This window comes from Amblyomma mixtum, chromosome 3 (assembly GCF_055824585.1).
Source record: "Amblyomma mixtum isolate Tamu chromosome 3, ASM5582458v1, whole genome shotgun sequence".
Lineage (NCBI taxonomy): Eukaryota > Metazoa > Arthropoda > Arachnida > Ixodida > Ixodidae > Amblyomma > Amblyomma mixtum.
Window position 1 is genome coordinate 267,964,473 of NC_143014.1, and position 27,017 is coordinate 267,991,489.

Below are 27,017 nucleotides of genomic sequence, written 5' to 3' on the forward strand. Positions count from 1 at the left end.
GATAGTGATGCAAGGGAACCCCCAAATACTGTAAGTCTTTGGAGTCCCACCTGATGCCGCCAAAAAAGCTTGGTTTTGTACCTAGACTACGAAGGGTCGTTGGTTCAAGCGTCTTATACACGATTTTACCAAGGGCTACTGGGAGAGGGAGAAAATACTCTCAAACCGCGCTCTTCTCCAGCCTACCACGGTGGCCAACTGACTGCGGGCTGTTACATCGCCGTGCATCGCCGGCTCTCTTGCCTTCACGGCGTAGCTTGTTCACAGACATCCGCCACTTATCGCGATTTTCTCGCCCTTGTCAACTATAGGGGACCGCAGCTTCGCAGGGGGGCGCTACGGACGCCAGTGAAAAGCGCCCTCTCCGACCGACTCCGTGTTTTTGTCCGGGCAAACCGGTCACCCCTCCCATTGAGTAGCTGCGCGAGCAGCGCGCTTTCCCCTGAAAAAAAAGCCAGTTCTGCACGTACTTTGCACGTGTTGGCCAGCCTGCAAATCTCTTTGTGCAGTCCCGAGCTTTTTCCCTCGTGCTTGAACGCTGGCGAGCTTCAGAGGATTAGCAAAATGTACAGGGGCGCTAGAAAAAAATGCGAACAGCACGGCGCCCACGCGCTGCGCAGTCGGAATTTATCTTCAATGCGTTTTTATCTCGGTAGTACCAAAAAGACGCTAGAGTGGTACATTATTGTATCACGGATGTCTCTAGCGTACTTGTGTTGCGAGCCAAGTATAAGCGTGACGAAAATAAATTCCAACGGCGGAGAGCCTAGGCACTCCGCTGTTCGCATTTCTTTCGGTCGCGGCAGTACGCTCTGAGATGTAGGTTAAAAGAAATAGTGTACAGTGAATTTTTTTTTCGCTGCGAACTTGAAAAAAGAACTGCCAGTGGATCAGGCCCATTACGTGAAGCAGATTGTTGACGAAAAAGCCGGTACCGTTTTGGCGAAATGTGTATCGCAAGTAAATGACGAGATCATTTAAGACGTGGAATTCGAGGTAAATACCATTTTTTTTTTGGCGCGGCCATCTTCGCAAGATGCTTAATTTCGTTGGGTGACTGAGCACTTCGGTGCATGCAGGTTTGTTGGCCAAATAATAAGGATTTTGTTACGTGTTTCGATGAATAATGATGGAAATAATTTTTATTTTAACTTAAAATAAAGTGGCCTTAAGGCGACGCGCGAGGCTGAGGAGAAAAACGAAAACACGCACGAAATGCGCCTACCAGCTGCTTGCTATATACGGCTAAGATAAAAAATGCTCTAGTTTGTCAATCGCTACAACGGAGATAAGCGGTTCGTATATTTATTTTAATTCCGATTACAGCGCACGCGCATCCCCAAAACAATTATTTGCAGAGCCATCGCTCATATGCAAACGCTCATTCATGTGCAAGCAAACATTTTGATTATTTTTATTTTTTGAAATTTTTTACATGTAAAGCAACTTCGAAAATTGAGCCCGGCGTCACAAGTCGGAACATTCAGGCGATCACTTACCTTGCCTTACACGCGTCTGCATAATGCCGCTAGCTGCAGTCAGTCTCGAAAATAAGAAACGGCAAAAAAAATGAGTTTCGTTAGCGCGAGCTTTACTAAACACTGCATGCTTAGTGAATTACAGCAAAAACTGCGCAGAAATAATATTACGCGTGCGACATACCAAACGTGTTTAGTAACAGGAAAAAGCTTACTTCACCCTGCCCATAGCAGTTATCGAGGCCTGCCGTTTCTCGTTCTCATCCATTTCATACGCAACAATTCCGGACAAAAACATTTTTGAATAGTAAAAAATGTATGACCGCATCTTTTTTCATATACTGGAAGATTTGACTATAGCAATCTCCCATCGATAGGCTTGCATTTTTTTTTCGTATTAACGTTTTTCCTATCGTCAACTGCTCGATACGAGCGATGAAAAATATTTAAGATTTTGCTGCATATAGAAAGGGTGGACCATTACCTTCAATATTTCCGTTACTGTACGTTACAATTTTCCAATATTAAATTTTTTTTTCCCAAGAATGTAGGACATCACCAGGAAATCTGTAGAATTACACGGGCATTCCTTGGCCGTTGATGTTCAGAGAACTATTGTGACAGCCGCACACACAACCAGTTTCTCCACTCTTAGAACGTCGCGGAATTCACAGCGAGCGGCAACACCACTTTTGTGCGCCCGCGAGCAGGACGGCACGTGCTCACAATGAAAGAGAGAGTGCCAGCTGCGCGAGCAGCACGCGCGTACCAGCCGACAGGCTGCTGGCTCAATGCGCTCCGCCGGCGACGTGCCCGGACAGCAACGCCAAAATGACCGGCAGGGGAGAAGTGGCGCTGGTGCAGTGGGAGCAAACTTCAGGTGCGCTTCCCTATTGCCGCGATGCCTTACTCGGCGCGAACTTCATCTGGTCAGCACTGCGTAGTCGTCGGTTGTGGCAACAACCAGCGTAAAAGGAAAAACATCGCCGATAGCACTTGCGCCAAGCATGCTGTGTCCAGGTCTCAGTGCGGGTGTGACCAAGGGCGTCCGCAGAATTTTTTGCAGGGGGGGGCCCCGTTGGTTGTTGGCGCCGGAGGGGGGGGGGGTGTTCGTAGCAAAAAGGCACTATTTGCGGAGTAAATTTATTTATTTATATATAAATAAAAATTAAGCAAAATGCACACATGAAAGAAAAATTACAAAAAGCAAATTAAAGCGCGGCTAGGAGAGGTGCATTGGAGTTTATCAACGAAGAAAGAATTAAAATTAATCAAAAATGCAAAGAGATACTATCACTTCGTGGAGAAGAGTGCTCAGTCTTGCTGCATACGGGTTCTCGACTCACCCGGATTGATGACCAGCACACAGCACAATATATTCACAAACACGCAACTACAGTCACTCAGTCAGTCTTCCTTGAACAGCAATTGTAGGCGCCTCGGATTTTTCTGGGTGAATTGCGTAATTACACGTGTGATAAATTAACTTCTGTGCTTCATTACACGCTCTCGGTGCACACTCATCATACACATTGATTGGAAAAACGGTTGAACGCGTACGTTGAAAGCAAAATATGACTATATATGCAACGAAAACTTATTTACAAGATAAATGCACGCTCGCAGCTTCATACACCTCGCTCCATCTTGCTCGCGCATCCGCACAGTCGAGCAACCGCACACACACTGCTCGCCGCTCGTTTTTTCTCGTCCGCTGTCTTGGTTGTTCTCAGCTTCGCTGACAACCGGCCACTAAAAACACCGAAGCACAAACACAGAGGCGCGCACACGTGCAAGGCTTTTACTTGCCGCAATATCTCCGAATGCGCACTTTGGGGGTGAAAGGAACGCCGCGCAACTTCCGAGGGGAAGGGACACTCGCCACCCCGGTCGGAAAATTTGTTTTTGTGTTTTTATGGGGTTCTGAGCCCCAAAACGACTCAGGCTATGAGGGACGGAGTAGTAGAAAGTTCCGGATAATGTCGACCACCTGGGTCTCTTTACCATGCACTGACACGCACAGTACATGGGCGCTGTTGTGATTTGAGGCCCAGCCAGAGGTGACAGGCGAGCCAGGCAGTCGCCATCGGGCTGCGTTGACCAAAGACGCTGGTTTTCGCAGAAGACGCAAAGAACGCTGGTGTGGGGGCGCGTCTGGAAACTGCGTCGCCGTGAACAAAAGCAGCTAATCCCCTTTGCCGGAGATTCTGAAAGCGGCGCTTCTACCGAACTGCGCTCTCCTGTGGATCGTAGGAGACAGCGAGCGGCGGCGGCGCCAACTCATCGCCCGCTTGCCCCTGAGCAGCCCGACAAAGCGGGTGTGGACACGGCTGATTTGTCCTTCCCTCCTGAAGAATTCATCGGTGACCGGCGTAACGAAGGCGAAAACAAGATGTCCTGTGCACTGTCTGCCTCCGTGTCGCTATCTCTCTAGAGATCAAAGAAACAGACACCCATCTCAAGACGGCTCGAAACACATGCTAGCCGGTGCCGCTGTATCTCTGCAACAGGTCGCCCTTCAACAGAGCTAACGATGGCGTGGTTTGAAAACGGCGGAACGACGCGCGCCCGGACGCGGCATTTCGCAGATATGTGACCCAAAGCGTGGAAGCGGGGCTGCTTTTACCCTTTTGGCTGAGCGCACCGCCGCCCCTGGCGTGCGGCCATCACTCACGGTTCGAGTGAGTGATTTTCCAGGGGGGTGCAGCCGCCCCCCCTTGCCCCCCCCCCCCCCCCCTCCGGACGCCCATGGGTGTGACATGTTCATGTTGCACCGTTTTCCCGTCGACCCCGAGTTGAATCGTCAGTGGGCGTCGCAGGTTAACAGAAAGGACTTTGCCCCGACTACAAACTCGCGCGTCTGTTCCCTGCATTTCGTCGATGGCAAGCGTACGAAGAAAAACCCACTGCCCATGCTGAACGTCGGCTACGAGCGAAAGGTAAGTACCAGGCTACAATTATTGTCGTTTTGCGCATAGTAAACACGCAGTTTGCTTGCTGCAGGGCTTAAATGTTTAGTATGCTGCATTTTACGTGCGTAAGAGCACGGACAGAATTTGTCGCTCTTTTTTCATTGCTTGCTCGGTCATCAGGCACGTTAGCGGCAGCGGTGCGATATGTGCTGGTTGACCGCAGATTGAACTTTAAAACGTTGGCGATAAAGTAAAATTGCAGCTTCACAACTTTACCAGCGCCATATGTGATCTACAGGAGCGCTTTTTATTTCCGTTAATGGAAATAATAATCTTTTCAGGTAATCCACGGCCGCAGACGCCTGATGCGCGATGACCGTGGTCCACCACCTGTCAAACGAAAGGTCAGATTGTTGAGTCTGCACATAGAAATGCTGGAACTCACGTTACATTTGATTGGAATAACGCGCTACACAAGGAAAAACGACAACAGAAACGACGGACACTGGACAAGCGCCCTCGTTTCAGTTGTTTCTCATTGGGTAGAGCGTTATTCCCATCAAATGTACGACCAACTAGCCCACATTGCTGCCTTGCTAGCTGTTGCTCATGATACACTTTCTTCGCATTTTAGAGACCAGAAAGCCTCAGTGACGAGTCCGAAGCATCTGATGCAGTGCAGCAGACAGCACCCCACAATGTAAGAAATGCGCATTTATTATTTCACAATACTGTGAGCATTTATTAGGCTCCTACAGGAGCGGGCTGAAGTACAGACAGGAGGCACGGTGTTCCAAAGCAATAAAAGCACAGCAGTCTCAAATGTTCGGTTCAGATGAATGCACAGGTATGAAATTCGAGCAAGAAATGAGACTTGTGTACAAAAAAATACAGAAGAGCAATTTCACAAAACCATCAAGCACCATATTTAATTATGCATTAGCAGGCAGATGGCTTTAGGCACGTATCTACGCTGATACCACCATGTAAAGCAGGGAAAAGAATTTGTGCAGTGCACTGCCTTTCAGAGCACGATTTTGAGTATTGTGCAATTTGTTGCCTAACAAAATGTATCACTGTGAGGGAAATTTTCCCAAAAGATTTGAGCATGCAAGAGGTCCTATGCAGAGTGACGTCTGGAGCAACTCACATATGGCACACAACAGGTGCGAGGCATCTGTCATGTCATTTGCACTGAACCTGCCTCCACAAGGTATGACTGTTCTAGTGAAGCCAGAGTAACTGCTCAGAGAAGCTTGTTCAACATCATCACATGCTATGATAATTTGAGGTCAGGGTTGTTAATGCACTGTTTCATAACAGGTCTCATCCAACACAGAAGATTCCATGGCAAGCCTTTCCTCAATCAGCAAACACAGTGTTAGTGTGCATTCACTATTTGATGCTTTGCAACGTGCTGAGAAGGTAGACTCACAGCTAAATATTTCTCTATTGGCAGGTTGTTTGTATCGGACATCACTCGGTCAGCCTGCCTGTCAGCTACGAAGAGAGTGTAAGTATGCATGCTCTCATCATTCCTTTGTTACTGAAGCTAAATTGCAGCCATCTGTTGCACTTTCTTTCACAGGTCATCAGTAACGTTCAAGATGCCTTTGCTACCAGCAATGAACTAGATGTAAGTATGCATGCACATACAAGTCCACGACATGCTGAAATAATAGGCCAATTTCGCCCTTCTTGTGTTTGTCTGCCAGCAAGTTGTTTGCCTCTGATGGCTATAAATCTGCTGCCAAATCTTTATTAATTTCCAAAAACAAACTCCAAAAACGAGCTTGCTCTGCAGCAGTAAACTGGATATAAGCTTGAAGGCTGTCTGAGCTTCCAGACACTTGTTTCTGATGTTGCCTCTTTTTTTTCTAGCAGGACTCATTGAAAACTGATGCTGCTTCATCTCGCCTGGATGCTAGCTTTGAAGAAACAGCTGTGAGTGCTCATACAGGGTTCTCTTTTCCAACCAAGACAACCTGCATTGCCTTCATGTTTTTCTTTTCCTGCCTTTTTCCGATAGATGGCTGCTGACCAACAAAACTGCAGTTTGTCAAGGGAGGAAACAGAAATGAAGGTAATTTATAAGAAAATAGATTCTCAAAACAAGATACAACTTTGTGTATTATTTCAGGTGGAGATGAAAGACAGCTGGACACAGTGGGAATTGGAAGAGCCAGTCCCAGACCACACATATGCAGACACAAAAGACAGTTCAAACACTCCTCTTACAATGAGAAGCATTCACTTTCAATACTTAACACCACAAGACATACACTTCTACACTGGCCTCCCATTTGATGCTTTTAATAAGCTCATTATTTTACTGAGGGCCAATGGCACAAAAGCAGGAGGAATATTGGGCATAGAACAACAACTGTTGCTCACACTTATGAGGCTAAGACTTGGGCTCCTCTGTGGTGACCTTGCAAGAAGATTCAACATTTCTGTTGCAACAGTGTCGACAATATTCTCTAGTATGATGTCCATCTTGGCCAAAGTAATGGAAGACATAGTGGTGTGGCTGCCTCGGTCAGTAGTTTACGACAGTATGCCGAACACCTTTGTGAAGAATGGCTACGACCGCACAACGTGCATATTTGACTGCACAGAGGCATGGCTGCAAAGACCCAAGAAATTAATGGCAAGGGCACAGAGCTACAGCGCATACAAAGGAGCGAATACTATCAAGTTTTTGACAGTCATAGCACCCAACGGGCTAATCATGTTTGTCTCGGATGTGTATGGTGGAAGGGCCTCCGATAAATACATAGTTCCGACATGTGGTGTGGAAGACTATTTACTGCCAGGCGACAAAATTATGGCAGATCGTGGATTCAAGCTTGAGCCTCATCTTGAAGCACAAAAAATCCACATGAATGTGCCCGCCTTCACCAGAGGTATGTAGACTATGTTCTCTACATTGCAAGCTTTCATGCACCTCTGGGTTTGAAATGCTCATATTTGTTGTCTTTCAGGAAAGAGTCAACTGTCCGAGCAAGAAGTAACAAAAACCAGGCGAATTGCCTCACTGCGCATTCATGTTGAACGCGCTATCAATCGGATAAAGACTTACCGAATTTTTAAGCAGGCTATACCTATCAAGTCAAGAAAACATATCAACACAATTGTGTTCGTGTGTGCTGGCTTATGCAATCTGAAGGGCCCTCTGATCAAAGAACAGCAAGAATAAAGGTTGAGCTTCAATCCCAATACTGTTAGGGTTTGACTCATTTATTTGAGATGCTACCATGCTATTAATATGCAAATAAAGCAAAAAAAATCCAGAACACAGACATCACTAACAGTCACTGCATCTTAAGGAGACAGCAGTGCAAGGAGTAGGAAGTTTCTGCTGTACATCATCAGCCTTGGTTATATCCACTGCACCATAAAGGCATCGTCCAGCAGGGACTTCTGTTATTCCGGTAAATTTACCAAATGACTCTCTTTACAGCCTAGGCAATATTATGTTCTCAAAGAAGCTTTCAAGATTATTAATGTGGGTTTCCATGAATCCTTCATCCTTGTTGACTGGAATCAATGCTCCCCCTTGGTCTACATGCAAGTACAGGTAGCAAACAGTGCTTCCTACCAGGTTCAGGTGCAGCTGTGCCTGAACTTGGTAGTAGTATCTATGTGCTGCCTTTAGTACACCTGCAGAATCTAAGCAAAAATCTGCTTTGCACTGCCCCTCCTTAATTAATTCGCCCGGATGCACATGCCGCAAGGTGTATAGGCATTTAACCTCTAAAAGTGCCGGGGGGTGGCAATCACAGAAAAGCAAACCGTCTGGACTACACCCAAGATATGGATACCTTGGATGGTCATCAAACCGCAATCCTCGAGTCTGCAATTTGTATGCTTTGTTTGAAAAGCACCAAGAGCACGCTGTTTCGCTAACTGCTCATAATTTATGCCATACTGCATAGCAAGGCTGGTAATGCAGTTGTCATTAAGTATTTTCTTCATTAATGACTCATACTTCAACTGTTTGGAACGCCAAACGTCTTTGAACACTGAAGCAGTTATCCTGCCCTTACGGTGGGAAAACCACTCGGCACAGTTTTTTTGCTGCCTTGTGGCAGCTTCAATTTTTTTTGCAGAGTTCATGCTGAGGCTGAGCTTCTCCACTGCTCGCTCACTTCCAAGCAGCCTTCCGAAGTTGAGGTCGCACAGGGGTCTTTCAAGAGTAATTTCGAAGTCGTCCACTGGTTGCTCCACTTTGTTCAGCTGCCTTTCTTTACTCTTTGGTGACTGGAAGGCAACCTGAAAACAATGTCTTCATTAGTCTAGTCACAATATTTATTAAGGGCAAAGCAATTAATAAGCCTGAATGTGACAGTTTAAGCAACAATAAAAAGGCAGTAACATTGCCTTGTCGGCAAGATTACATTGAGCATGGCTGTGGGTTCAGGTCATTCCTAAAAATTGAACTCAGATTCAAGATAAATAAATCCTCAAGTTATGTTCATGCATGACAAAGGCTTATGCATTTTTGTCACTACCTGCTCTGAGTGATGTGTCGTCTGTTCCCTCTGGACACTTGCTGGCGCCTGAGAAGGTTGCTGGATCTTCCTTCTCGTCGTCAGTGTGTTGTGAAGAAGGGTGCCTGCACATAAAAGCATAAAAGCATTACCACAATGCTTAGCAGCCAATTTCATTCCATGGCAGGCACTCAAACTGGCACCTACATATAAAAGCCAATGTACTGCCTTCATTTCCAAAAATATGACGGTGCAATCAGGACAAGAGTGAATAAATGGATGGATCAGCCCAGTGTTCACTCGCTACTGCATTGATCAAAAAGTAGAAAATATGTTCTACAAAGAAATATTTTTCACTGAAGCATGTGGCTAGCACATATGTTCCGAGGATTTGTCAATGGAAACAAAGCTTGGCAAAATATTTCCTCAAACTAGCGCTCAAAGGTATTGATCCCTTTTACATTTACACTATCTTTTGCTCCTTACAGTGGTTCCATTTGTTTATCCCCACAGCCCATAACTGCATTGAATATGCAGCTCTAACATAGAAAGCAATCATCTCTTTCATAAGGAACACGGCAAAATGGGACTAAACACATACACAGCAGTGAACTTTTTTTTTTCACATTAAAAGCAGCATTCATTGTCTTCCAGATATACATGTGTACATGAGCAAATTTTTTTCTTGTGAGCCGGAGTTCGCAAAAATGGCTTCTCTTCCCTTGTCACCAACAAGAAAATTTGTCGTCCAGCCGCCCATTCCACAGAATTCAATCAGGTTCATGATTTTTCTCATGCACATGTGCTTGCAAACAGATTTTTCTTGGAATGTGAAATCTTCAACACTATTACGGTTGTTTTCTCCTGTGTCAGTGAAAATGACGGCCTTCCAAAAATGAGCTGCATGTGTATTCCATATAAAGTATATAAGCTCTATTTCTCTGATCACTCACCATTGTCCATGGTCCTCACTGTGCTACTGAACTTCTAGAAACTAATGCTAATGACTTTGATCACTTGCTGCTTCCTTGTTGGAAAGCCGACAATGTTATCTGACAATGGATACCAGCAAAGCACACTCGTATTACTACACTGGCAACCAGCTTGTTTAATAGATATGTGTCGTCTCAGCAATACTCACCAGGAATATTGAAGAGCTCGCCATAAGGTGATTTCTTGACGTGGTCTGTAAGCTCTTCTTTGTTAGCAAAATGCTTAATCTTTCGGGTCGGCCTTGGGTGCTGCGTGCTTGCGGGGTCCACTGTTGACCTCTTCAGATTGAACGTCATAGAATTGAGAAGGGCTGGCTCAACATTCCTTTTTGTACCCCTATTCCATGCTGTCGCCTTGTCGGTACATGAGATGCCAGTGATGCCTAGCTGGACGCCCATTTCCAGCTACCACAACAGGGCAACAATATGGCTACAAACGCGTGCTGTTCCAGCCATGCAAGAGCAACCAGCAGTCACCACTTGCCCATTCTTCCTCACACAGGCCCATGGCGACCATGGCTTTTTATTTACTGCTTGAGAGGGTCGCACGTCGGCCTTCACATATACAATATCGGCAGCTGCTTCGTGACTCAGCACCCGGCCGACCCAACCGCACTGCAGCTGGTTATATGAGTCCAGGCTTTTGTACACGTCTGCCTCTTTGAGATCACAGGCCTTTGTTCGAATCAAGTAGCATACAATATGGGCACTTGTTATGCTTGGCCAAAGTTTGGTGTCATCTGTCCACTGCTGCACGAGCAGTGGATGAACATGGGTGTCACCATCTGAAAAAAAAAAGAAGGCATGCAAAGGACATTGAAACAAAGATACCTCCAATGGCCGGCAGGAATGCATTGGACGCTACAGCTCTTAAGGAGATATGTACGATCATGAGTTCACTGTAGCGCTGCCATAATATGGTTCCCACAGTTGTTTCTGCCTTCTCGAAATTTGAGCACTGCAAAACAGACGCGATAATGCTGGTTAACTGCCCGAATACAAGGCACACAAGTCCGATCGCAAAGCCCATCTACTTGCGCAACGTACTCTGAGGCGACAGGATTTGGCGAGCTTACACATATTTAGGCAACTGGGCAGACTATCAACACTGCCTCGCAGATAATCAAATTGCGCTCTCACAGCTGCATGCGGTCGTGCAGCCTACGCAAGAGGCGTGAAGGGTCTACCAATCTCGTTCTTTTCAACTTTCCGTTTCGTGACGCAGCGAGTTCCACATTGCAGTGTTGTGGCTATGTGGGACGCGGCTGACAACGGGAAAGATCGCGCGTACTGACGAAGCTAATTCGAAGGATTTACATGTAGTAGCACGTACAGTACACGCCAGATGCGGCCAAAGACGAACTCTGCGGGATTGCCGGAGTCCTCGCGAGCAAGTTCGGAACGCCAGCTCATCGGCGGCAGAAGGCAGCGCGGAGCTCCGACGACGCCGCTGTCAGCGGACAGCCGGTCCGTCATTCCGCTGAATGTCAGGTGGTCTGCAGTACCTTACGATGACCGTAACACACTAGGCCGCCGTTAACAAACACTATTTATTTGTTTACTACGGTTATTCAGTATTTCAGTAGTGAGTAGCACTGACACTCGCCGATCGTGATCGTTTGCTCCGCCAATGCCATAGCTGCCGGTTGGTCGCTTCCAGCCGCTTGCGCCATTCAAAATACACACTTCTGCAGCTTCGAGCTCACCGCTGATACGTTTCGGTAGCTTTGTTTTGCGAGCGGGTGCCGGCAGGTCGACGAGCTGCACTCGAACACACGCAGAGACGCAGCGCAGCCCAAGAAACCAAAGCCAAAGTAACAGCCCGTAATGGTGGCGCCGCTACGCGGCGCTGGGGTCTAGCAGTATGGCAGCCCCCAGGTATCGAAACTGAAATTGTGTATAGGGGCCCCTAGCGGGCGTATTGTGGCGTGTATGACTTAGCAACCTGTGTTTGGGGTGTGTACTGATATAGTTATAAAAAACTAGTAGTAATATGTTTATTAGGCGTCAAATATTGCGCAGAATGACAAGGCGATGTTATTGTGCTTCATTGTACTTCTAAGCGATAGCGTGATGCAATTTTACATCGGCGCCTACTCCCGCCTAGACGGCGGCAGTCGTCTCATCGGAGGGTGCACACGTGACGTCTTACCCGGTGCGTTGACCCTACAGTGCCTACAGCATCGCCTTCCTTTCTTCCCGCCGCCATCTGGATGCCGTTTTTTGTTTGTGATGTTTTTTGCGAGTGCGGTGCATGGACTCAGCAGCGTGGACGGCGGGAAACGCAGTGTGTCGTGCACGTGAGTAGGAGTGGACGTGCGCGGGGTGGTGTTCACACTGAACCCAGTCAAAAAAAACCATTGGAACCAATTGGACATTCCAAATGGAACCAAGTGGACATTCCCATTGGTTCCAGTGGTGTTTTTGGACACCCGACCAATTGGATCCAACTGGACTAGCCAATTGGACCCATTAGGCCAGGCAGTTATTTCACCCAGAAAATATTCACAAAATATGTTATATTCATTGAGAGAGGTAGCTAAATGTTTGTGAATAATATGCTCTAGAATCTTGGACAAATATTTCTACAACTGAACATATTAAAATATGCAAAAGGAAAACTCATTTATGAGGACTGCAGGGAGATGTCGTGCCTAGTGCCAATCAACATTGTTCTACGGAATTGAGATTAACATGTTTTTATGGAAATCAAAGTCAACAGGCACAAATACATCACACGCAAGCAACATTCAGGCACTAGTAGCATATATTAGCTCAATATGTACATCCAGAGAACATACTTCTGCTCCAACTTATATACCCCACTTGTGAGGCTCTCAAGCTGGGGCCAGTGACGCTTGCCCACTGAGTGCAGCTATTTAATTTCATTTTGGCTGCAGTGGTGGTGCAGATGATGAGTACAATTTAGTGGGTTAAGCTGCTGATAGCTCTTATTATAGGAACCATATTGGTTCTACCTTGTTTGTCAAAAATGCAAACATTCATTGGAAAAATTGGGTGCAGTTGGGCGATCCAGTTGGATGTAATGGGTAAGACCAATTGGGCCCACCAATTGGAAACCCAAATGGTATAATTGGATAGTCCAAGATAGTCCAATTGTCCAATTGGACCATCCAATTGGAACACCATTCCAATTGGAACCAATTGGAAACTCAACTAGTCCAATTGGAACCATTTGGAACCAGTTGGAAATCCAATTGGTTCCAATGGTTTTTTTTTACTGGGAAGGGCACGAAGAAGAATTGAGTTGTATGTTTAATGTAGCCCTTGTTTATTTTCAATACATTGTGTGTGCGTCGAATGTCTTATAAACTGCCCCTTCCTGCAAATTTTCATCTCTAACTTACTGAAACAAATGGTATGTATGTGTATGTGTAAGTTGTGGCGTAGTATGTCGTGCAGTGTAACCTAGATAGTGACTGCTGATTGGTAGTCGATAATTGTGACTGGTGATTGGCAATCAGCAATGTGACCGCTAACTGTGACTGTAATTAATGACCCTGATCGGTAATTTGATTGTTGATTGGTAATCGGTGAGAAATGGGAAAGAAAATGAATAAAAAGAGTAAAAATGAAGGGAAAGCGGTATCACGTGTACTATTGAGGCGAAGCTTGCGTTCTCCTGGTTTTCCACTACTCTTTATCCCCAAAGAAAAAACCAGCGGAAGGACGCAGACACAGAGAGAGACACAGGACGACGCTGGACTTGCAACTGGTTTATTCGCAGGAAATGCACAGATAAATATCCTTCAACATAGTATACCACCACATGCGCACACTATACATCACACATATAGAAAAAAAAAAACAAAATAAAAGATAAGAATGCGCCCCGTCACTGCATGCTGAGTTATCTACAGGTTCTCTAAAGCGCTTAAGAAGCGATATTCTTTTTGATACAATATCACAGTCTTGTCCCTAACACATTTATCTTCGTTTTTGACGATGTGATATGCCTCCAAAATTTCACGTTGGCTTTTTGTTTTGCTTCTACCCAGAGTGGTGCTATTCTTAAACAAAGGATGGCAATGAACACTATTACCATTCAGGGTAGGGGCAAAACAAAAAACCAACGCGAAATTTTGGAGGCGTATCACATCGTCAAAAACGAAGATAAATGTGTTAGTGACACGACTGTGATATTGTATCAAAAAGAATATCGCTTCTTAAAGCGCTTTAGAGAACCTGTAGATAACTCAGCATGCAGTGACGGGCATTCTTATTTTTTATTTTTTTTCAAGGGTATTTATCTGTGCGTTACCTGTGAATAAATCAGTTGCGAGTTCAGCGTTATCCTGTGTCCCTCTCTGTATCTCCGTCCTTCCGCTGTTTTTTTTTTTCATTATAACTATGTGCCAACAGGCCCAGCTCTCTACTCTACTACTCTTTAGCCTCCATCATGTCGCCTACTATGATGTCAGTGCAAGCAATCTATGTGACGGCGGTGCTAGGAAGCCTTCACTCCAGCATTTGAAATCGCACTCGTTCTCTTGTCCTTCCAGGTTCCCACTGAGGCAGTTCACTCGTGCTATTTGGTTCTCAGACGTCATCAATCACCGTCTGACAGCAGAGATCTTTGCTTGTGGCAATCGGGACTTCCCGACTGAGAAATATGGCGTTCATGAAGACAAAGAATGGTACTTTGCACAGATTTCACAGCAACATATGTAGCATAAGAAAAAACTTGAACTTGTTGCTTGCCTATCTTTCCCAGCACCAAAAACCTTATGACGTCATTGCAATATCTGAAACTTGGCTCAGAAAACGCGAGAATGTTCTCATTCCTAATCATCTAACACTTTCACATCCACGTGATTCACTTTCGCGTGGTGGTGGCATAGCACTTTTTGTTCACAACAGTCGCATCAACTCAGCATTGCCAAACGTTTCTTGCAGCACACCTGATATTGAAGCATTATTTATCAGACTGGACAACTCTGTTATCGTGGGTGTCGTGTATAAGCCCCCGAATTCAGCTGTAGCCTTATTTCTTCAAAAACTTGAATCAATATTTTTCACCCTCGTGTTAGAGCACAAATACCCAGTTATAATTAGCGGAGACATTAACATAGATATCCGTAACGTACGCCATAATGACTACATGCATCTGCTGAATTCCTTTAGTTTTCAGAATTTGGTTACTATCCCCACTAGAATAACCAGCACATGTGCAACGGTCATTAATCATATCTTAACAAATATAACTTCAAATATAAGTGCAAGGGTATGCATTCAACCTATTTCTGATCATCTACCTACCTAATAACAATTCAAAACGTCATTAAACCAAAATCAATACCCATCAAAGTAATTATGAGAATCTATTACACTTTCCTCAGATCCAAAATTCAGTCTATTGACACTAGTACCATATACCATGATGAAATTGAAACTGAATTCTTCAATCTGATTCACACTCTTACATGCGGAACAACAAGCAGCAGTATGAAGTTATCTGCTCACTCATATAAGCAGCCCATTTCACCCTGGATGACAAAACAGATTCTAGCAGTGCTACGACAGAAGGATTTCTGGTATCACAAAAGGAAACAGTGTAAGGATAACAACTATTACTTGGGTCAATGCAAAAAAATGCGTAATAAATCTGTGGCAGTTATGCGCACACGGAAAAAGAATATTATACACGCCTCATTGAACATAGCGCCGGGAACTCTAAAAACTGTGAGGAATTGTGAACAATGTTGTTGGTAAACCGCGCAAACAGATGCTTCTGGCAGTTATTGATCAGAACTTTATTGATCAGAGCTTTAATTCATATTTTACTACGGTAGGGATTTCTTCAACTACCTCTGTAAATAGCACAGATGTAAACTCTTTGTTACCAAGTCCACTACCAAATACCTTTTTTCTAGATGACATTGAACTTAGCGAAATACATTCTACATTGGCAACTATGGCTAGCAATAAAGCCGCTGGATTGGATGGAATAACTGTACGTATGTTGAAAGACAGCACTGATATTCTCGGTCCTATATTATGCCATGTTCTAAATTACTCACTGCAAACCGCCAAGTACCCAACGCCGCTAAAAACGGCCAGAGTAGTTCCAATATACAAGGATGGAGGCAGCTCAAACCTTTCTAGTTATTGACCTATATCAGTGCTCAGTGCTGTTAATATCTTTTTCGAAAAAATCTTGCAAATCAAATTAAGATATTTATAGAAAAATACCATATAATTTGCCCACAGCAACACGGCTTTTGGCGGCACCATTCAACGTCAACTGCAGTCCAGTCATTAGCCGAAAAAATAAATTGTGCTTCAAATGACAACAAACTTGTGGCTATGGTCTTCCTCGACTTAAGAAAGGCTTTCGATACCGTTGACCATTCCATCCTTTTGTACAAGCTAAAACACTACGGCTTTAGAGAACAGATTTTCGAGCTGTTTTCTTGTTGATTTGATCAACGACATCGGGTAGTCGTAATGAACAATGTATCATCACCACAATGCATACACACGGGCCTGCCCCACGGGTCTGTTTTGGCACGCCTGCTTTTTTCTTTATGTGTTTCCAATCTTCCACGTGCACTACATTTTGGAGATATGCTGATGTATGCCGATGACACTGCTATAATTATTACAGGAAACAACAACGAAGGAAATTGAGTCTAAAACGAACTTAGATTTAGCGAGCACCTCTTACTGGTTTTCAGCTAACAAGCTGTCTGTTAATGTTGACAAAACAAAATATACTGTATTTCACTCCAGTAGTAAACAAGTAAATATTAACTGTATGAACATTACCACTGACAATTCTCTACTGAAACATACACCTTTTTTTAAATATCTTGGCATAGTCTTTGATAGGCACCTGCACTGGCAAAATCACATAGCAGTGGGGGCAAAAATGCCATCCGGGTGCCATAAACTGCTACAAGCATGTGACTTCTTTGACAAATATATTACGCATTTTATATTTCTCCTTTATCCACAGCCACCTTTCTTACTGCCTAGATTCTTGGGGATGGACCTACAACAGTCATATCGAGCCAATCCGAAAATTACAGAAGCGATCATTAAGAATCATAACCAATTCTAAACTGGATCATCACAGCAAATCATTATTCGATGACTTAAAGATACTACCTTTCGATTCACTATGCCTACTGAGAACAGCTACTGCCATCAACAGCATCGTAAGATACAACCATCCTTTCCATATATCCCTATTTCACACGTCATCACATCCCACCAGGAATGTAACACTAGGAAGCTTTAATCTGCCACCCACTCACAACGTATATGGAGAATGACAGCTCGCTTTTATTGGTGCAAAAATATGGAATACTCTTCCTCATGAAGTAAAATATGCTCAAAATTTCACTCCTACAGCAAAAAAATTCTTTCATCACATACATACTGAGAACTAATGCTCACTTAACCTGCTGCGTGCATTCATTTTTTCATTACTATTAATAGTTCTTTTTGGATATCGAAGATGTTTTTTATATTATAGAATTGTTCCTTGTGATGTTTTTTTTTGTTTTTGCATTTGTATTCATGTACATGTATCCCCCCCTGCTGTTACAAGTTCTAGTTGCATTGTACTGGAGTGTCTGTATGATTGTATTTAATTTTTTGGACCCATGACTAGCCTATGGCTATGGGTCCAGTGTTGGACACATCTTTTTGTACTTTTAAATGTAAATGAAAAAGAAGAATTTGAATTTGAATTGAAGGCTTACAAGGCACTGTTTTGTTTTTTGTGAAAGACTACCTTGACTGATAGATTGTGACTGTGTTTCCCGCTTCTTCTCTCTTCCTTCTTTAATCCCCTCATTCCCTTCCCCTGTGCAAGGTAGCCGACCAGAAACCCTTCTGGTTAGCATCCCTTTCTTCCCCCCCCTCTCTGTATCTATACTCCGTTTCATACATAGCTGTCAACGCAGCCAAGGCTACGGCGCCTGTTCGCGCTCCTCGTCCGCATCGTAATGTAGTGCGCCAAAAGTGAAAAGAGTAAAGAACTCAAAATTAAAGTTATTATTGGTTAATATTGCAGTATAATGATAATGGTGTTTTATTTTGCAGAAAGATTGCTTTTTCTTTAATGTTCTTCAAAACAGAGTGCCTTAGTTTTCTGGTTTTTTTTCGGCTCCTCCTGTATCAGGTTTTCGCAGCTAGGCCGGCCGGCGATGTCGTCTGCTTTCGTCTTTCGGTTTCCGAGAATGCGAAAATGGCACCGCTATCTCCTACTCGCTTGTTTTCTTTGCCCACTGCGGCTTTAAAAACATCTCCTGCTCGCATATTCTCCAAGCTGAAGCCTCCAAAAATTTCGAAAGACTGCAAGCAAGTGATCGTCAACGTTTACTGTAGCGTAAGGAAGCGCTTCCCGGAGAAGACTGCGCGTGATGTTCTCGAAACTGTGGGCGAGGTGACCGGGGTGAGCCCTCGGACAGTTGCGAGGTTCAAGAAAGAAGGTCTCTCTGCTGGAATAAGATCACCTTGTGTGCCGCATGCTAAAAAGTCGCTCATTGCCCGAGAAAAGCACTTCGCAATCACGTCCGTCGCCAATACAATACAGTGCCTTTTCCCTTCGAAGCAAGTAAAGAGCGCTGTGTTTTTCAAGGTAGGCATTAGAGTTTGACAGTTTCGACTTTCTACCTAATGATTATTTTAATAAAAATAAAAAAAGTGAAAAAAACAGCAAAAGCCGCGAGTCGAACCTTGGCATCTTGTAAAATGAACACACAGGCGCGCGCTTCGTACCACTCAGCCACGACGCGAGGCAGACGAATACATTTTGCTTGTTTTTTGCAGAGGACTACTTTCGTACCTTTGGCAGCGTTGACAGCTATGTATGAAACGGAGTATATCTATCATTGAACAAGAGTCTGCATCATGCTTTTGCTTTTTGCCCATGATTTTTCACTATGCATGATTTTCTTTTTTTCACATCCATCCACTCTATAATGGCATGTGGGCCCTAAGGGTATTGTAAATAAATAAGTAAACAAACAAACAAGACATAACAATGAAGCTGCATTTGGCAAGAGGATGCTAGTGTAAAATTACTGACAACCAAGAAAGAGAACATATTCATGACTGTCCACAGCTGCAACTACAATTCATGACACCATCAGCTTCTGATAACTGAATGAGGTCTGAGCCGCCATGGTGACTCAGTGGTTATCGCACTCAGCTACTGACCCAAAAGACGTGGGTTCGATCCGGTCATGGCTGTCGAATTTCAATGGAAGCAAAATTTTAGAGGCCCATGTACCGTGCGATGTCAGCGCACATTAAAGCACCCCAGGTGGTCGAAATTTCCGGAGCCCTTCACTACAGCGTCTCTCATAGCCTGAGTCGCTTTGGGATGTTAAACCGCCATAAACCAAACCAAATGTGGTCTGTTTCCTCTGCTCTGGATAGCTGTGCCCATGCCACTTGTTATGAAGGTGCAATAGCAATCAAAAAAATAAATCTGAGTGTATGAGAAACATATCCTGCCCTACTTACAAAAAACAGCAGCCATTTAAGTGCACAAGAACATTCACTCAGTACCTTAGGTGAGGACTGACATGCATCTGACAAAAAGACTTACATTCAGTCTCAAGGATGACTGCCTCATGCTGCAGAAAAGATGAATCTGGGGCCACAGTGTGCTCAGCTGCTTGCATCAGTAGTCTTCTGCGTAGATGGCATGGCCACAAGCAGCCAGGACTGTCTATAGCCAGCTCGCAGGAACCACAGCAACAATGCCATCTTCAGAATACCAAACCACTGCAAACATCAGCATCAGCAGTGCCTTATAAATGACTAACAACATCGAATAATTTTAAATAGTGCTGTGACACTTTTACCCAAATGCCCTTGATCAAGAAAGTGTTTTGGAAAAACTGTAGCATTTATGACTCTACACACTGATGCGTATCAAGTACTGTTACGCAGTTATTTTGCTACTAACTGTGTTTACAAGCAACACATCTACATTTTGTTTTGCTGTGGAACATGAAAAGTGGAAAGACAGCCGTGAGATTTTCTGGGCCCTTGCAAGTTGATGGCATTGAACCACTTTCATGACGACCCTTCACAATGACATTACAAGAGGACATGTTTGGTACACATGACATGTACAGCTCTCCTTTGGCCATAAGCTCATGAATCCTGTTACTCAGCTCCTCAAGTGGTTTTTCTCACTTCAGAAAATACTTCAGCTAGTACTCAAAGTTTTCTCCAGAAAAGGCACTGAAGTTATCCAAGCAACCATGCAACAAAATATCATCTCGCAGGTGATCAGCCCATGCACGTTGTAGCTCATCTGAGCATGACCATACAATGTACTGAAACATGTTGCAAAGTAGCACAGCAGATTCTTTGCATACCCACTTAAAGACATGCACAAAGACGAGCTGGCAAGAATTTGGTTAGCACCGTGAAAGACTATAGAAAATGCTCATACTGTTTTCAAGGCAAAACAGACTGCAGTACTATTTGGCCTGCATACAAAAGAAAACCATCCAACTCAGTACCTTTTCACTGATTGATGTGTTTGAGAGACTGCAGTGGCTGTGCAAACTCTAAGCACCAGCTAGTGACTCCTCAAATTAAGCAAGGCCTCTAATGAACAAGCTACAGATGAGGGTCATAAGTGCTAGTGCAGGCTACCCGCTGACCACAACACATTTAACTTCCTAGTCATTCCTATGCACACCATGTGCATATATAGTCCAAGGGGAATGTAGACACTAGGCCAACTGGAAGCTTCTTGAGAGGGGATCATTTACATGGTGTTCTTTCTGCACTTGACAGGTAAAATCACCTTTGTGAGGAAGCGATTTTGTGCCAACGAATACAACCCTTCGATCCACATACCCTCCTTTTTCTATACACACTGTACAATTGAAATACCTAGAATGAGTTTTTACACTAGGAACAAACAAAATCATATGCTAGAGCATCACAGACAAACATTTTTAATTGTCTCCCGCTGATGCACAATCCATTTTGCATAACATTGCATACTTCATCCACAAACAGAGATGAAAAGGTATCAGCAGACTGGCTTTGCATCGCCCTATTAGCAACCCACAACAAGCATACCACTACCTTGAATATCATCTGTTCTGCCCAAAATAGTTCACAGCAGGTTTGTGGATCTTTGTCAATGGCACCTCATCAATAAAAAAAAAGTTTCACTTGTGATGGCACTACTCAAATACCCAAAACTGATGACAGGATAGTCTTTAGACATGTTGCCAACCCTATGTGCACATACATACCTTCTAGGATCTAGGAAGCACACTGCATGATAGCATCTACACTCGTAGGAGTTGCAAGAAGTGTTTCAACATCTAAAGGTAAATTTTCAAAACAAGAACAGCAGTTTTGAGTTCAAAATTTCTTTAGGAGTTGGCTTACAGCAGTGTGTAAAACACTGTTTTGGCAAACCCGGATGGTCAAAAAGTATTTTATGCTTTAATGGGTCGCATTATCTATTTATTTGTTGGCACTAGTATAGATTTATGATTTAAAAAATGCCACAGGTATTTGCCATTCTGAATGTGAACCTGTTGAGAAAAAATCTCAGCTTTTGCAGATGTCCTTCGCAGTATTTTTTTTTAACATTTGGGTGCTGCTTACATGAACTGGAAAATTCTTCCTCAAAGGGTGCTGATGCTAAACACCGGGGCCTTGCTTCATCTACGGATTGAAGTGGCTCAGGCAATGGGCTCTGAAAAAATTCAAATTCTCTCACTGAAGACATTAAGCAGTGCTGTTCCTGTCAGTGAGATAATTCACTGAATTTTTTTTTGCACATTGTTGCCATTCCTCAAGTGTAACACACACGCTTGAATTATAGCTACCTTTCTGAGAGTCAGTCTTTGCCAGTACGTACGTTGCAGGTAAAAGGGCAAAATACATAAATAACAGCAGACCAAAAAGTAACCCCCTTACGCTGGGGCTGGCAACACAAAGCTTCTACAGGTCAGAATCCGTGGCCAGACAGAGAAGTTGTTTGCCTGCGAAAGAAAGACATGGTGAGATAAAAATATTGCAGCTGGGTTTAACTTAATTACGAAGCACCACAAGAGCTAAGCAGTACACCTCAGTGAAGGGCTCCAGATTAATTTCGACCGCCTGGGGTTTTTTAACATGCGCTTTCACAGGTACCACACAGGCACCTTTTGTGTTACGCCTCCTCTGAAATGCGGCCAACATGGTCGCTATTGAACTCAGGGTCCCCAGCTCTCGCGGCATGCAGATTTCGTTCTCGTGGGGGGAGGGTTGCTCGCTCCTCGCTTACCGCAGGTGCTTAAAATCAGAAAAATAAGGAGTCTTGTGGTGCGCTTTCGTTTTTCATGAGAATAGAATACTAAATTTTGTTTGAGAGCCTTCTGCTTTTAAAAACGGGACAAGCAGCCAACGTCAAGGCGTGGATGGTAACAAGGAAAGCGGGTATGCAAGATATGTGCTAATTATGTCAGTAGTGAAGCTTCTCTAGAATCTATTGCTATAGTTCAAAACCGATTTCTTAAGCACTGACCCCGTTGCTGCGTCAAAACATCACTCCACCCCAACATAAATTTTCGTCGTCAGCAAGCTTAGTCGCGTCAAGCGACCATCCTCCTAGAGAAGCAGGGGAAAAAAAATTATTGGAAACGCTTATTTACCGAGGTTTGCCATAGATTACGATGAAGGGAACCATTACTAAGCAGGAAATAGCCCCACATTTCCTGCTCGAGAATGAAAACAATGAACATAGCACACAAGAAAAAAGTATTCCAAATATATCTGTCAAATTACTCAAATGAGCATGTCAATCTGCACAAAACAACATATTCTGTTAATCTCATTTATTCTCCTAATGCAGCATCTTTGGACGAAGCATCGGGCTAACAGGCAGCACAAACTGCCCAACGCAGCACACAGGTCAAAAACTAAAAAAAATCGTAAGTAAACTAATCCGTATTGGTTCCTAGACAACCCAGGTGCACAGTAAATGCCACAGTTTCTGTGCCCTCGCTTGTTCTCATACTCTGTGCCTCGATTCGTGCTGGCCGCGGTTCGCTGACAAGCGCCCCGTAAAGGCAATTATTTTCTAATGAACAGAAGTGGCGAAAGCACAATTGGTACGCATTATCGAGCGGAAACATTGTGTCAAGCAATTTCAAATGCAAACAGGCAAGCAGCAAGAAATGGCCGGTTCGGCACTGAAAGCGTGCCTTTTTTTAATGCTGAGCAAGACGAATAGTGCAGAAATGATATCTGACCAATACAAATGTTGTACTACACTTGGCTGACTAAACACAAAAGTGGTAAATCTTAACAAAAACAGCGCTGAACCAACATGCGGCACTTACACTACACACACATGAGGAGTTCGTCGGTCGCCACTTGTCATGCTTGATCTGGAACAGCCACAGAAGCCTCCTTTTCTGCTCTCTTGAAAAATGGAACATCCTCCAACCATTGCTCCCATGGTTGGAGCACTGCAAAACACAACATCCAGGCATTGAACGGCGATGAAAGCCGCGCAAACGCAGGCACGCAGCAGGGACGCCCACACAACGGCAGAGCAGCGAGGTCGACATGGGCAACACCATGGCAGAGGGAGAACGTGAAAAAAGGTTTAGGCAGCGCCGAGTGGTTGAAAGGGTGACTTCACTCTAAGTGGGGGCGCGCATCAAGACACCCTAACCCTTCCTAGGGTGCTTTGATGCGCGTGCCCCCCGCTGGTTTTGAGCAGTCGGTGCGCATGGGCCCATTTTTTCATGTGTTGGTTTTGTCGCTGTGTTTAGCTCATGAACGAAAAGTCTGCCATGTGCCTCACGCTCCGCGCGTTTAGCTGACAAGGTCATGTTTCTCAGCAAGTTTCCTGCATCAGACTTTTTATGGATATTCGTTTCAGAAACTTGTGAAATGAAGATGCGCATATCATTATTATGGCTATGGGGTACTGTTGTGTCACTGTGCTTACGCGTGAACGAAAGGTTTGCCGCTTCGCGTGCCTTGCTGACATGCTTGTGATGACGAGCAACACTAGCAGTTCTTTGTACAAACTTCGGCGTACTCAAGAGAATGGTGAACTTCACTATCCAAAGCTGGAGTTTCTAGCTCTCCTGGAAATGATTTCGGCGTTTTTTGAAAAGGTGGTCAAGGATCTCCCATGATCAAAAATTCTCGAAGACTTGTAACTAATCGTGGAAACACACCTAGAAGATTTGCCCCTCGTATGCTACCCGGAAGGTGTTGACAGAAGTCACACCAAATGCTTAGCACATCTGATTTCTAAGAAGTTGCTTTGAATTCTTCTCGTCAACTACACACAGAAATTGACAAACCAAAATGAGAAGCCATCTGGTTTCATCCACCAACGAATGCGAAAGCATTTCAGACTGTAGCTGACATTCCTTGGAATTGTGAGTCGCACAACAATGTTGTATAGGTCATTACAAGCAGTGCCTGCTATTATTTTCAGCTTTTTAAGTATGTGAAACGATATCAGAGTTCCAAAGAGCAAAGGATCTTTCTTATCTGTTGTGCTTCGCGCAGTGAGAATAGATGACACAAATACATTTGAACATTTTCAAATGGCAAGTTCTATTAATTTCTTCATACATTTCCAAGTACCGACAGAGACTTTGCCAGCCCTGAAGACGAAAATAAATGTTTCATAACCCTGGTTTCGCCTTAAAATATCTTGCTTCACTTTTATTCCTGTCAGTTGCAAATGATACAGCCCTACCCTCTAATACTATGAGCCATCATTGCTTGCCGACTTCAATGTTTTGAGATCCCTGCTTTACGTGCTGATAGCAGTGGCTGCATAAGATATGGTTGTCAAGTTCTTGTTCAATGCTCAGAGCAGCCATTAAGCAATATGTGCAAAGTAACCGAACCAGCACGCACTGAGGCTACCTCGAGGGTACATTTCATCGGCTCCCCTCGAGCTGAGGGGGTTAGGGTGCATCGATACGCGCGCCCTCGCTTAGGCTGAAGTCACCCTTTGAACCACATATCTCACATTCCCAGAACGTGACAAATAATATCTACAAGCAGCCTAGGTAAAGGCAGATATAATGTCGTAGGTACGTCTCCAGATTTTCCACGAAAAAAGGTTGGTAAATAAGACATCTCGGAGATTATGCCTCGGTACGCAGACGTTTAGACTTAATCTGGACATCTCTAGGAGGTTTGTGGTTTGCTGGGGGTGTGTACACTCTGTGCGAGACACATCGCAGGGATCTAGAAGATTCACCATTTATTGGTGGCTATGTCTGGGAAGGATGCAACAGAACAACAACAGATCAGAAGGAAGGAGGAGTAGATATGCTGATGCATCAAGGAACAAATTGGCAAAGAATAAAGTCAACTTGCAAAGAACTTGTCGGGGCATCGGAAACAATCCCCGGTGAAAGGACATGGCTATAGGTAGGGACAGGAGACAAATGCAGACAAGAAAACAATGATCTAGTTAACTGTCTCAATGACAATATAAAACAGCTTGGAGACTGTCGGTACTATTCCTCTAGGTGACATGAATGGCCACATCCGAGGGTCTGGATGGATACATGGATTGTAATGGGAAGTGAATCCTAGACTTCTATGAGTGGCACAACCTAGTTATTGTAAACAGAGAACCTAAATGTGAGGAACAAATCATGGCAGACAACCATTGACTACTGCCTAATGTCGCAGGAAATCTACAGCAAGCTCGCAAAAATGGAAATAGACGAAGAGGGGGCGTACAGTCGGGATATTAGTCTGCAGTTGGGAGCCCTGATTAAAAGAGAAATGCACAGAAGTCAAAAAGAGAACACAAAACTAAACGACAAACAAAAAATTGGCGCGGCTTAGCTCTGGTTAACCCTGGATATACAAGCGAAAAGCTGCAGTTATGCTTTGTTTGACGTCATGGCTGTCGCAGTTCGCGCGCAATGCACTGGGAGCACCACGATAACAGTGTAGGCAAGCACGTTATATGCCCTCCTTCTGCACATGTAGTAACTGTGGTAAACACACGGCTGCAATGAAAGGTCAAATGGTGGCGAGGAGGCGAGTGTACAGTAGTAGTAGTGGTGAGGAGGCGGCACACATGTGCAGTAGCACGCGGCTGCGCTGAAAGGTCAGGCGGTGGAGTCATGGTAGCTGCTCCGACCACCTGCGCCTCTTCTGTGACGTCACTCGCTTCTGCGCACGCGCAGCTGTGGCTAATTCTGATCACGGAGCATACACCAGACCCGGTGTTGACTAGCCTAGTGAAGCTTTTCGCTTCAATAATGTTATTAGCAGCGGGCATAGAGGAAGCAAGAAAAAAATGCCCCACAAAAAAGTGGGATTATAATCAGAACTACTCATCAGTACAAAATTAAAACAAGTAAAAGGGGCAAAGTGCTGGAGAGGAAAGAGGAAGCCACAAAACTAGTGGAATAAGGAAATTAAGGAGGCCATAGAACAACAACAAGTGGCTTCAATGGAACACAGAAAAGCAAAGAAGGTGCAGCTCTCTCAAGAGAAAATAAATCAAAATTGAGAATCTTATCTACACGAGAAACAGCATCTGCAGGGCCTCATCCAAGCTAAAATAAAGTGTTGTACTTAACGCTGGCTGCCTGAATATCACAATGCACTAAAGAGAGGCCAAGAAAGTTAAAACGAATCAAAGAAAACAGGAACAGATTCAATATGCTGAAGGAAAATGTTTAGAGGGAGACGACATTGTGAACTAAATTGCATAAGTTATAGCTGAGTCATTTCGGAGAGACGATAGGGTAATCTCCCTCAGTGAGGGAGCAACACAGGACAGCATAATAGAAAGCAGCTTAGAACTGACCAGTCTTAACTGGAAAGAGGCGGAAGCAAGTATTCCTTAATGCAGATGCACAGGGATAGACGAAATTCCAATCAAGCTGAATGAACTTGCTCCAAGAAGCAAGGAAACATTGTTAGAAGCACTGGAGGCAGTCGTAACAAATAAGCAAACTCTAGACAGCTGGCGACAGAGTAAAATGAGTTTGATTTATAAAGGGCAAGGAGATAGGACACAAATAAAATCCTTCAGACGAATTACAATAACATCTGTTATATACAGCAGGTGGTGAAAATAAAAATGCAGTCATGGGGAGAAAGCAATCAGATACTAGCATAACAATTCAG

At 44.2% G+C, this 27,017-nt stretch overlaps 1 protein-coding gene and 1 pseudogene across 6 annotated transcripts; one reads left to right on the forward strand and one right to left on the reverse strand.

Annotated features, from left to right (window-relative positions):
* Nucleotides 1-4,234: 4,234 nt before the first annotated feature.
* Nucleotides 4,235-8,525, forward strand: LOC149354680 (uncharacterized). 5 transcript variants are annotated; one of them, XM_089583469.1, is made up of 9 exons: nt 4,235-4,417; nt 4,732-4,794; nt 5,025-5,090; nt 5,714-5,770; nt 5,850-6,026; nt 6,272-6,334; nt 6,420-6,473; nt 6,531-7,296; nt 7,375-8,525. In XM_089583469.1, the coding sequence occupies exons 1-9, from the start codon at nt 4,238-4,240 to the stop codon at nt 7,587-7,589; spliced, it is 1,641 nt and encodes a 546-aa protein (XP_089439595.1). In that variant the 5' UTR covers nt 4,235-4,237; the 3' UTR covers nt 7,590-8,525. The 5 variants fall into 5 exon arrangements, with proteins under 5 accessions (XP_089439595.1, XP_089439597.1, XP_089439598.1 ...); XM_089583471.1 differs by having other exon boundaries at nt 5,850-5,903; nt 5,979-6,026; nt 6,420-7,296; XM_089583472.1 differs by having other exon boundaries at nt 5,850-5,903; nt 5,979-6,026; nt 6,275-6,334; nt 6,420-7,296.
* LOC149354681 (uncharacterized) lies at nt 8,094-23,337 on the reverse strand (annotated as a pseudogene). Its single transcript, XR_016291370.1, has 7 exons — nt 23,222-23,337; nt 21,816-21,880; nt 21,501-21,591; nt 19,462-19,640; nt 10,025-10,660; nt 8,905-9,008; nt 8,094-8,665 (listed from the first exon to the last, which is right to left on the reverse strand). The product of XR_016291370.1 is annotated as an uncharacterized LOC149354681 (transcript).
* Between the last annotated feature and the right edge of the window lie 3,680 nt (nt 23,338-27,017).

Coding starts and splice junctions, on each gene's coding strand:
- LOC149354680 (XM_089583467.1), top strand. CDS start 4,238: ATGTTCATGTTGCACCGTTTTCCCGTCGACCCCGAGTTGAATCGTCAG. Junction 6,027..6,271: donor CTACCAGCAATGAACTAGAT/GTAAGTATGCAT, acceptor TTTTTTTTCTAG/CAGGACTCATTGAAAACTGA. Junction 6,335..6,419: donor CTAGCTTTGAAGAAACAGCT/GTGAGTGCTCAT, acceptor TTTTTCCGATAG/ATGGCTGCTGACCAACAAAA.